At 38.7% G+C, this 12961-nt stretch overlaps 1 protein-coding gene across 16 annotated transcripts in view; it reads right to left on the reverse strand.

Moving 5' to 3' along the window:
* The window catches only part of LOC124274985, a 99182-nt gene that overhangs the window by 59631 nt on the left and 26590 nt on the right, over positions 1-12961 (reverse strand). Inside the window, exons 2-3 of one of the 16 annotated variants that reach the window (XR_006898099.1) lie at positions 8200-9062; positions 6480-7226 (exon numbers count right to left, since the gene is read on the reverse strand). The exons of 14 other annotated variants lie outside the window; for them this stretch is intronic. Coding sequence is in view for 1 of the 2 variants with exons in the window: in XM_046710368.1 (XP_046566324.1) it covers positions 7077-7226 (150 nt within the window). In the remaining variant the exon portion in view is untranslated. Of the gene's footprint in view, positions 1-6479; positions 7227-8199; positions 9063-12961 lie in introns of those variants that run through there. One more of the 16 variants, XM_046710368.1, reaches the window with a different exon arrangement.

A 12961-nucleotide genomic window follows, 5' to 3' on the forward strand; every position in this document is an offset into this window, starting at 1 on the left:
CGACTTTTGCACAGATTGTCGTGTGCTTTCACAAAGTACCCCAACACAATATGCAAAACTAAAAATGCAGTAGAGAGGAATTTACAAAGGATGGTGATAGATATGTGCATTATGTATAGTTTAATGAGTGAGTGAGTGAGTTTAGTTTTATGCTGCTTTTATCAATATTCCAGCAATATTGTGATATTGGACACCAGAAACGGGCTTCACATATTGTACCCAGGTGGGGAATCGAACCCGGGTCCTCGGCTTGACGAGTGAACGCTCTAACCACTAGGCTACCCCATCGCCCCTATATTTTAATGAAGGGAACATTTGTCTTCCACTGTAGACAGTCAAGGTCTTCTCCTTGTAAGATCTCCTTATCAAGCAGTTATATAGAGATTATGCTTCATATGTCTAGTAGGTCAGACATTGGGATATTTTCACTGCAGTGAAGATATAAAATTTCTGTTAGTGCAGTGAACACATCACTTTCCACAAACTCAGAAATCTCAGTCTCTTACACTTATGAATCATTCTCTTCCCACAGAGGTTACTTGTCATTTCTTCCTACGAACCTCTGTTCTAATACTGTCATATTTCCCGGTTCTCGTAAAATCCCCTAGCGGCATAAAATCACAACACGAATTATCTCCCTTCTTTCTGTCCAATCAGAACACGTGTTACATCAACTTGACTAATACAAGCAAATGTTGGGTCACAAATATCCCTCCTCTGCCAGGAACGTGTGTTGATGTGACACACAAGACATTTAATGGCTAGCTTGTCCGTTGTCAACGAGGGCGATGGAGACGCCTTTGATCCGCCATTTACATGACTGAGTTTTGTCTATAAGAAACGTTTGCGCATCGCGCAGGGAAAGAGGTTCTAGTTTTCCCGAAGCATACGGAAATAACCGAGGCCTTGCAAATGATCACTTTTGAAACAACGTCGCTGATTGCCCCAGCAGCTAAGCTGTCCACATCTGGCAGACACTCAGGTGGCGTGTGTGTATGTGTGAGACAGGACATTGCAAACAAATGTGTTGAACTGAAGACTGAAATCAACAATTTTGTGTGTTTGAAATTCCATAGATTTGTATTTAATCTACCAAATGACTTATTTCTTGTTTGTATATATGTTCCCCCTGTGAATTCTACATTTTACGACCGAAGTACTGATACAAGATGTCTCATTGAAAGACTGGAGTCGTTTTTATTAGACAACTGGTCTGATATGTCTACTTCGCATGTACTGCTATGTGGCGATTTTAATGCTTTCGTACTAGTAATAATGAAAATAATCCTATTTGCGAAGATCGGGATGAATTTGGTAATGATGATATCTATACAGATGTAGATAATGCTCCTGTTGACCAGCGTGTGTCACATGACAGTATCGTTAACAAATTTAAGTGTACTACTGAATCTGTGTTATGTGTGTAAACTTGTTCATAATGAACGGTAGAGTAGAAGGAGACAGAGGTGGAGAGTTTACATTTGTTGGAGCAAATGGCTCAAGTGTCGTTGATTATTTTCTTGCATCTGCTGATTTGTTTGAGTTCGTAGAAAAGTTAAATGTTGGCGATAGACCTGATTCTGACCATCTTCCTCTGGAGTTGTCGTTCAGGTTTCCTTGTACATACCGGTCTAACCGACAGTTGATTGTGCTAAGACTCCTAGTTTTAGTAAATTTGTATGGGATGCTTCTAAGCAGAATGAATTTATAAGTTCTCTCAAAGCAAGTTTGGATGCCAATAATGAGTCAATATTTAGTAAATTGGAGACTTCTCTTGAAGAGGGCATAGACAATTTCATAAAGTGTATATTAGATTCAGCATCTTGTATGAGGAGACAGTTTAGACAAGGTGATCTAAATCGTAAACTTAAATTTAACAAGGAGTGTAATGTAGCTAGATCGAATCAAGGAAGGCTCTTAGGCGGTTTAGGCGCTGTCGCACTGAGCAGAATCAAGAGGAGCTATTGTAAAATTAGAAATAAGTATAAGAGTTCCTGTAGAGAGCTTTTAAGCTGTGGAGTGCAAAACTCAAGGCTATGTCGACTAAATAGTACCCTCCACAGTCCTAGGCTGTTTTGGCAAAATATTCGCACCCTACAAAGAGGCTCCCCACCGTATCAAGTATATCACAAACAGAATGGTTTGCCACTTCAGGGACTTGTTGTCTAAGGACGATATTATCTATGATGTACATGATGACACAATAGATACAGATAATGGATGTGACGAGTTTAGTGATGTTGATAAGTTTCTACTTGAGTCTCCTATTACAGAATTAGAAATAGTTGATGCTGTATCTCGCCTTAAAGTTGGAAAGTCTGCTGGTGTGGATGGTGTTATTTCAGAGATGATCAAAACTGCCTTGCCTGAGATAATGCCGTTTCTAGTTAAAAGCTTTAATCGGATATTTGATTCTAGATGTTTTCCGGGCTAAATCAATAATTGTTCCATTATTTAAGAATGGAAACATAAATAACCCTAACAATTATCGGGGCATATCTCTGACAAGTGTTGTTGGTAAAACATTTGTATCTATTATCAACAATAGGCTAACACAGTGGTCAAATATGAGGGACTTGATCCCAGATTCACAAGCTGGATTTAGAAAGGAATACTCAACCTTTGATCATATTTTTACTGTATACTCAGTAATTGAGCTGATGTTTAGCTTTTAGTAAAAGAAAATTGTATGTAGCCTTTGTTGATTTTAGAAAGGCTTTTGATTCTGTTGACAGAGATAAAATGTGGAAATGTCTTAGAAATAGGGGTCTTAAAGGGAAAATGTTTGATATTATCAGGTCAATGTATTCAAATGTAAAGTCTTGTGTTCGATGTGATGATGCTTTCAGTGACTATTTTGATTGTCCTACTGGTGTACGACAAGGCTGTGTTCTAAGCCCCCATACTTTTCTCATTCTTTATCAACGAACTATATTTTTGACGTTATACAATCTGGCAGACATGGCATCCAATTATTTCCTGATCTTGTTGAACTTTTATTTTACTTTTTGCCTAATTTATGTGATCCTTATGTCAAGTACTGTTATTGGCCTTCAGAGACAAATTGATACACTTTCATCTTATTCAGATAACTGGTGACTTGATGTTAATCTTGAAAAGACCAAAATTGTTGTTTTTCGTAAGGGTATCAACGGCAGCTACAGAAAAGTGGTACTTTTAAATGTGAGCGTTATGACTGTTGTTAACGAATATAAATATCTAGGGATACTGTTTACACATACACTAAATCTGAACAAATCCATTATTAATTTGGCAATTAGAGGGAAAAGGGCCCAGCACTTCAATTGCTCTCTGTTATACCAAAAGTTGGGGGTTGTTGGTCCCAATATATTTTCAAATTGTTTGATTCCCAAGTACAGCCTATTCTTCTTTATGGGTCTGAAATTTGGGGCAATAAGAATTTTATGCCATTGAAAAGGTTCACCTTCTTGCATGTAAAGGTTTTTAAATGTTGGGATGTCTACCCCTAATAATATGGTGTCACGGTGAATGTGGGAGATTTCCTTTGTACATAATTTCTTACTCTCGCTGTTTAAAGTACTGGTGTAAAGTAATAAATATGCCAGAACATCGCCTGCCCAAAAACCTACAATATGATTGTCCATCTTGATAATATTGGTAAAAATACTTGGGCAACCCGTGATTCAGATTCTTTTGTTTAGATACGGCTTTGGATTTGTTTGGCTATCCCAAACCCTGGGCGACGTTAATGCATTTATCAAACTCTTTCGTACCAGGGCTATTGATATCTTTAAACAAGACTGGCATTCATCTTTATATGAAAGTTCAAGATATGATTGCTATCGTGAGTTTAAATCTTTACTTGAACCTGAGTCGATTATCTATACAACTTCACGTAGTAAAAGCTTCGTAGTGTTTTCATGCGCCTGAGACTTGGCCTAAATGATTTATATATCAATCAAGGAAGATATTCATCTATTATAAAATCACAAAGGTTCTGTCCATTTTGTAATACTGTAGAGAATGAATTACACTTTCTATTTCTTTGTCCTGCATATAATGATTTAAGGCAACTGTATTTTCCTCAATGGCTACAATCAAATATTAATGCTACAAAACTGTATTCAATACTTTCATGTAAAGCATCCCTATTACAATATAAGGTAGCTCTATTTATTTATCACGCGCTTATATTGAGAAGAGATTCAATGTAACGTGTGTGTCGCATGTTGTATATGTTGTATATATCATACATATTTATTCTGTATATGGGCCTCTGGCCTTCATGCAATAAACTGATACTACACAACTAAATCTGATTGCAACCAATCACGAATCCTGAACACTCGCACCATGAAAGGGCCGTATTAGAACAGAGGTTCGTAGGAAGATATGACAAGTAACCTCTGTGGGAAGAGAATGTGAACACATCACTTTCCACAAACTCAGAAATCTCAGTCCCTTATGAATATAATAAACCACAAACAGCAGCAAACAGGGCATGTGTTCAACACATCTTTATTTGGAACATGTTTTTTCAGATCTAATGAAAAATGGTCAAGTGATTTACAATGTTCTAAAATACAAACCCTTGGTCAAACCGCCAAGAAACACATTCTCATACTCAACGGTACTTATAAACGAATGCATTACCATGAGGGAAGTAATATCACTAAAGCCAATCACTGCTGCACAATTGTTTAGAAGCTGTAATGACCTGACCTCCAAAAGTCAGATCTTCTACACTTGATCTGATACCTCTCTACATCATGATTTGATACATCCGACAGAGGAGATCCCATCAGTAGTCCTGAAAGAACGAGTGGTTCCTCAGCCAATCAGATGTCAGCACTTGCCTCCATTTTCTGATATCAGTTCAGACATTTCAACACCCAGAAACAAAAACCATCACAAACATACCCTCGACATGAGTGAGTGAGTTTAGTTTTACGCCACACTCAGCAATATTCCAGCTATATGGCGGCAGTCTGTAAATAATCCAGTCTGGACCAGACAATCCAGTGATCAACAGCATGAGCTTTTCTTTGATTGGCATTTTAGAAGTTGAGTTGATGAAGAATAATGGCAATTATTATGGATATACAACTTCTTTTATTCTGTGGCGTCGACGTTTCGACATAGATTCTAATGTCGTTGTCACTTGCTTCACAGAATAAAAGAAGTTATATATCCATAATAATTGTCATTATTCTTCAGCATGAGCATTGATCTACACCATTGGGATACGATGACACGTGTCAACCAAGTCCAATGCCAGCATGACATTCAGAAATAACAAGGTATGTAGAATATTCAAATTAACATAACTGTGTGTGCTTTATTATTTTTCATTTGGAACTGCCAGGTAATATCAGTTTTCGCGAAAGACAAATCACAAATGCACTCAAACGAAGGACTTCAACATCAGAGAGCAACAAAAAAAATAATAGCTTCATGTTTCACGTAAACAAAACCCTTTTATCACGTGGTACCAAACAAAACCTCTTATTCATATTTTACTAAAACACAAACCTTGGTCACTTTGTACCAAACAAAAATTCTCATTCATGTTTCAGAAAAGCACAACACTTGATCACTTTGGTTAATTGGTTAAAATCTCATAATTGGTGATTGGTTCATTACAACCGATCAATCATCGGAAATAATTGGTTAGCATCATTTATCAAATTTCCGTGTAATGTTTCTTAATGCGCAAAAAAATAAGAAAAAACGTAATTCTTCAGGGATGTTTTTTGCAAATTGCACAATATGCATCTGCAAATTTCACATCTTTAAAGGATGACTAGTATGTTAGGAACATATATTTTCTGGAGTCTTTCAGATAAATTCAATCATGACCTGGAACCAGTCTAAGTAAACTTAGGCTCAGTATTATTCGTTACAAAGCTATAATGAGTCTAACAAAACCTAGTAGAAGGTCGCGCCTGCTAACCTTTGAGTGACCTATGACCATCCAATCAAACGCGAGACGGACAGACAGATTTAATTAATCAGAGAACGACTATTTGTTGGGGTTAGAATGACTACTTGTTAGGGTTCGGTGGGACTTACAAAACGGTTTTTGGATTTTCTCTTCCCTGGTCGCTGACACTGATCTATCAACAAACGAAAATCTGCATAAAACACAGATATTTGACCTGCAGTATATACGCTTATGGGTTTCTAATGACATGGTTACTGTTTGCTTATATTTTCTAAAGATGACATCCTTGAATATTGACAAAAACGCTATTTTCAGTGACTGTTTACTTATTGCGTGTATCACTCGGAAGCGATCGTGCGGAAAATAGCATTCGGAATCGTTCAAGTGTTTTAGGTAAAGGTTCAAACGGTATGTATAATAGATAATACTGAGCCTAAGTTTACTTCGATCGGACCTGGAACGTATTTGTAGTGCATATGAAATGTAAATTTAATGACAAACAAAACCAACCTTGTGAAAAATATTGTTAATGCAAACAAATATTCCAAAATTGTTCGTGTTCGATTATGAGAAAATTGCTAGGTCGTTTAGTCACTGTGACCAATCTTCGATTATTTCAATTAATCAGACCACCACTATGGCAAACACCACGTATGTTTTTTCCAGAACGTCACAACACATCTTCCTGAGAAAGAAATCTCACCACAGCCTTAAAACCAGTTCTTCAGAAAGGTTTGAAGCAATTGTGAAACATATCCCTACAGGCTGAAGTGATCAGTATTATTGTTACAAGTGATGGACAGAATATGTTCTTGTAAAATGTTTCCAAAGATTTGCCACACACAGAACCTTTATAACTTTTTTTGTTCTAAAGACTGAGGATGTAAATCAACTTCGCTAACAATTAAACTAATGAATCAAGGCCCTGCATTTGCTACAACAGGACAATTCTTCCTGTGAGCCAACAAGCCTGTATTGTAAGCATAGGATTTCCCACACACACAATTATAGGTTTTCTTATTGTGTACAGCTGCCACGTGATTGCACCGAGCTCCCGTACTGGCAAACACTTTGCCACACTCTGGACATGGGTAACAGCCCCCGGAGAGTTCAGAACCTGCTCGAGAACCACCAACTTGACTAGAACTGATCATTCCTGGGTTGGGAATATTAAACTGGACAAAATTCTTGTCAAATGAAAGTGAGTTTTCGTTCCTTTTTCTGATTTTTGCACCATACCACTGGTTGACATTGCGATTGGGCTGAAGGCTTCTCGAAAAGTTGCCACAACCTTGAAAATCTGAAAGAAACAAAAGATTTGTTCTAGATCATGTTAGAGAGGATTTTCTATGTTCTAAAACCAGGGAAATGCTTCAGCCAGAGAGACAGAAGAGTCCTATATATCTCATCCAATACTCTATGACAGATAAGGAATCCACAGTAATTTTCTCCTTTTCAAAACTTTTTTTGGGATTTACCACAGTGTTCTGAGGAATAGATGTGTATTCAATAATAATTCAACAATATGCCAGATTTCAACAATACCAAGTTCTGAAACACTCTTTATCATGAATACCAGTCATGTCATTCAGTGCATGCCCTTAATCACTTCCTTATTTTCCACTTATTACTCACATGCTTGAAACACTAACAACCCAGCTGAAAGAGGTGCATTCACATTGATTTATTCAAAACTGATTATTAGTAAACCAAAGAAAGGTTAACTGAGTCTGTAGAATTTCAACAATCTTCCAACCTAAACACAATGTCAACACTTTCCATAAAACAATGTGTGAAGTGTTCCTAACCGTGTAGAACACAAATCTTTCTGACTACAAAACTGTTTTTTCTTAAAAGGCCCAAAGGACATTAAGATATTTATCCTCCTTGATAAAACGTGTGTGGGGAGACAAATGTCAAAGGACATGAAAGAATTCTGGTAGCTGAACACTTTTCACTAAATGATAAATGATCACTCTCCTAGAGACACCAAATAGCCCATAAATTATTCCCCTCACTGAAGCTTAAAGTTCTCCCAATCGAACCCTTCTATGTATGATATGTCTAGTTATCATAAACACATGCTAAGGCAAGTCAATCATTCACCTGAAATATCACTGGGACAAATGGTAAGAGTAAAAATAGGGAATAGCATGGGCCATGTTTTTCACTGAAGTGTCCAATTTGACAATGCCCTCCAGATGTTCACCCTAAAGTTATACACCATGCTTGTAAGAAGGGCAGAGTGTGCAAGGAGTATGTCAAAAATCTACCTGAGACCATGATTGTTTATTGTCCTGTCACATCAGAACGTGTAGACTTGTGTCAATAGTACGTTCCCAGAAATAACCTGAAGTACAGAGCAATGCCCTTAAGAATTACAATGTTACCGAGTCCAAACTCAAACACTTGATATTTGCAGAAGCTGTTTAGCTGAAACACAGAGGACTGTGATCTTCCCCTGGACATGAAGAGCATGTGCCTTGATCTCTTCACTAAAAACAGGAGATTGTGACCCATGTAGGAACATGAACAGAATGAGACATGATCCTAAAGTCTATGGCTGAAACAATGGGATCATGGTCTTCCAAAGGACATGAACAGGATGTTACTTGATCCCAGAGTCTATGGTTGAAACACTTGGATCATGACCTTCTCAAGGACATGAACAAGATGTGTCTTGATCCCAGAATCTGTGGCTGAAACACTGGGATCGTGACCTTCCAAAGGACATGAACAGGATGTGCCTTCATTCCAGAGTCTATGATCACCAAATATTTATTCAATGGAACAACAAATCCACACATTCCATCTCAGGTGCAAAATGGACAAGTCTTTCTGTGTCTGATAAGCCCAGGTTGGTAGCTGTAAACCTTCCCACAAACACACGGGAAGGTCACCTTCCCATGAACAGACACAATATGGTTCCTCCTGGAGCCCTGACTGGTGAACGCCTTGTCACAATGCGGGCAGTAATATAGTCCGCCGATTGGTTCAGGTAAATTCCTTGTGGACACGGACTGATCTGGATCCATGGAGGACTGGTCTGATTCCACTGGAAGCGTCTGATCAGACAGCCCTCGCCAGGACTTATAGGTTGAACAAGCTTCGTAATAACTGCCATAACCGCGAAGCCCTGAAAGGAAGAACATCTTGCATTGGTACAAGTCTTCTCCATCATCAGTAGGTGCAGAAATCATTCATGCGTTCACAGGAAACCGACAATCCATCATTTACAACATCAATGTGTCCTAAAATTGTCAAAAGCCAGATATGTACCAGTGTAATTAGTATAGCTACAACTTCAGTCTGTGACTTTAGCCACTAGTCTTTAGCCCCAGTGTGGTAAAATTGTCTGGCCGAGTGAGCTCAGCTATCGAAAGTCCACAAATACACTAAATTCTAATCCAAATACTAATAGTAATAGTAATAGTCCGCTTATATGGTGCTCATATCCAGGCACATTGCCTGCTCACGGCACTACATACATTACTATCCCCGGTCATAGTACACCATCGTACATTCCGATACCTTTTCAACTCCCTGGGGATCATACAGCCATGCTGTCTGTTAGGCGCAATCAACTAACACTCACATTACCAGCACATCCTCACAGTTACCAATTTTACAGCTGGGTGAACTGAGACAATGTGGATCTAAGTATCTTGTCCAAGGATACTACGCAAATGTGCCCACCTCGGGTCCTGAACCTAGGTGCCTCCACCAGGGATCGAACCTGGGCCTTCAGCACGACAGGCCATACCACTGCACTACTGTGCCCCAAGTTCTGGCTCGTAGTCTCAGAATGTTTGGCACAGATTGCCTTTTTCAAAAATTGTGAGTGGAAAGCTCTATCAGAAGAGCAGGATGTGTTGATCTGAACACATGGTGTCATCACTGGTTTTCCCTGATCTTTTTACATATATTTTTTTATCACTATGTTGCCTAATCACTCAAAGGAATTTGTTTCAGTAGATTATCAACATATCTAAACCAACAAAACCAAATCCAAACCTAAAAGAGAAAGATCCCGTAACTCTATTTCATGATCACAAACTCCTTACCAATGGGTAAACGAACAAAACAAAGAACATCGATTAGGCTGAAAGGGACATCGTCTACATGAGGCAGATCACATGAAACTTTTGTTCATATTTCTGTGTTTGGAAATTGGATGAATGTTAGACCGAATTGATAGTTTCTAAATTTCATTTGAAGCCGAACGCGTAGCGTGACAGTGCTGGCCTAACACAATGATTTGTGTACATGCGACTAACTTGGGATTCCTTGGAAATTGTTTTCATCATTTGGGACTGGATTGTGGCTATTGTCAAAGTGTACAAACATAGATCACCAGCAGGGACAGCCTTGCGGGAAGCTGACAGAGAGCAGAATTCTGGTGGTTCAGTTTTTGGCATGTATTTTTTTAACGATGCATCGGGACATGATGGAGTATGAGTGGCATAAATTTGGTGTCGCCTGACCATTATCTTGCAAATTTCCCTTTCTATACGGAAACAAATACACCATTTACCAGGTAGCAGGGCTCGATTTAAGGGATGTTTACCTACTTGCACCAGGTGCAACCAAAGATAAAAACCTACCTAGCTGCACCAGCCAAATTCCAGTTGCACTGCTTTTATTGCAATATGTAATGGCAGAAATATGCTATTGAATTATTCAAAGTTTAGAAGAAAAATGAGCTGACATAATTATGTTTATAATGTCAGATTTATTGTTGATTTATTTCTCAAAAATGGACTTGCACCTGGTGCAATTTAGACAAATAATTAGGTTGCACTGTGTATAATATTGGGTTGCACCGGTGCAAGTAACAAATCACTAAATCAAGCCCTGAGTAGGCATATGCTTACTAAAGTTTTTCTGCAAATTTTGTATAAATAGGGATGTATTTTGACAAGGCTTTCTGATTTATAAGTCAGATATTGTTTGTCTATGTTTGGGGCTGAGCATTGTAATTGAGTTTAATATTTTTATAATACAAAGTAATGGGTTAGGGAGGTTCCCTAATAATTGTGGAGGAAAAATCATAAAATTTAATAAATGTTTTAGAAGCATTTCCATCACGTCTGTTGTGTTGATATTAGCCATGTTGGTGGTGAAACAAAGTAGTAAAATGTTGTATACTTGAAGCGGTTGAAATCAGACACATTTTCAATCCAGGATTGATAGTGTCTAATTTTATTGATTGTCCAATCAAATTCAAGTATTTCAGGGCGGTGGGGTAGCCTAGTGGTTAAAGCGTTGGCTTGTCACGCCAAAGACCCAGGTTTGAATCCACACATGGGTACAATGTGTGAAGCCCATTTCTGGTGTCCCGCGCCATGATGTTGCTGGAATATTGCTAAAAGTGGCGTAAAACCAAACTCAGTCAGTCAGTCGAGTATTTCACGCTGTCAGTGTAGAATTCTTAGTAAGTAGGCCTGTTACAATTCACTTGGATATTCAGTGAATCAAACCATATCCCTTCATCAATTCATTTCACTATTTGTAATGACTAGAAATGAATAGTCATTAATTTTTTAAAAAGCTGTGTTTTTAGTTGAATATATTCAAGCCAGGCATAATCATAATAGTCAGCATTCTTGTATGATTGATGTGGCAGTAATGAGGTCGCTGGTCATGGTAGATTAACACGGCTAACCTGTCAAACATATATTTGGTTGTATCCCTGGATGTAATGCATAATACATCAACTGATGTTTTGTGACTGTAGTTGTTACCAAATGTCTGTGATATGATACATTGCAGCCCTAGTGAGCGAGTTTACATTTACTCTGCTTTTAGCAACATTCCAGCAATATCACAGCGGGGGGCACCAGAAATGGGTTTCACACATAGTACCCATGTTGGGATTCGAACCCGGGTCTTCGGCGTGACGAGCCAACGCTTTAACCACTAGGCTACCCCACAGCCCCTGCAGTCTTAATAATCAGACACTGGTATTGCAGACATGTGCATGACATGTTCATCATCTCATTCGTGAGTGTTTGACCCTGCTTTTAGCAATATTCCAGCTACATCACGGCGGTGGACACCAGAAATGGGCTTCACACATTGTACCAATGTGGGGAAAAGAACCCAGGTCTTTGGCATGATGAGCAAATGCTTTGACCACTAGGCTACCTCTGTACGACACAGAGAAGGTTGCTAGCCTTTGAGGATGTACACATTGTTTCAAGCGATTAACACTTGAGCCATGTGTAAGTTGTTATTACAACAGGAGCCAATCAACAGCTGGCCATGTTTTCATGCAGAGCCAATCAACAGTTTACAATGTTTTCCTTGTGAGCCAATCAACAGCTTACAAGGTTTTCCTTCTGAGCCAATCAACAGTTTACAATGATTTCCTTGTGAGCCAATCAACAGTTTACAATGTTTTCCTTGTGAGCCATCAACAGCTGGCCATGTTTTCATGCAGAGCCAATCAACAGTTTATAATGTTTTCCTTGTGAGCCAATCAACAGTTTACAACGTTTTCCTTGTGAGCCATCAACAGCTGGCCATGTTTTCATGCAGAGCCAATCAACAGTTTACAATGTTTTCCTTGTGAGCCAATCAACAGCTTGCCATGTTTTCATGCAGAGCCAATCAACAGTTTACAATGTTTTCCTTGTGAGCCAATCAACAGTTTACAACAGTTTACTGTTTTCCTTGTGAGCCAATCAACAGTTTACAACGTTTTCCTTGTGAGCCAATCAACAGTTTACGATGTTTTCCTTGTGAGCCAATCAACAGTTTACAATGTTTTCCTTGTGAGCCAATCAACAGCTGGCCATGTTTTCATGCAGAGCCAATCAACAGTTTACAACGTTTTCCTTGTGAGCCAATCAACAGTTTACAACGTTTTTCCTTGTGACAGCTTGTGAGCCATCAACAGCTGGCCATGTTTTCATGCAGAGCCAATCAACAGTTTACAATGTTTTCCTTGTGAGCCAATCAACAGTTTACAACGTTTTCCTTGTGAGCCAATCAACAGCTGGCCATGTTTTCATGCAGAGCCAATCAACAGTT

Source organism: Haliotis rubra, unplaced genomic scaffold (assembly GCF_003918875.1).
Source record: "Haliotis rubra isolate DU_JTF1 unplaced genomic scaffold, ASM391887v1 Scf197, whole genome shotgun sequence".
Taxonomy (NCBI): domain Eukaryota; kingdom Metazoa; phylum Mollusca; class Gastropoda; order Lepetellida; family Haliotidae; genus Haliotis; species Haliotis rubra.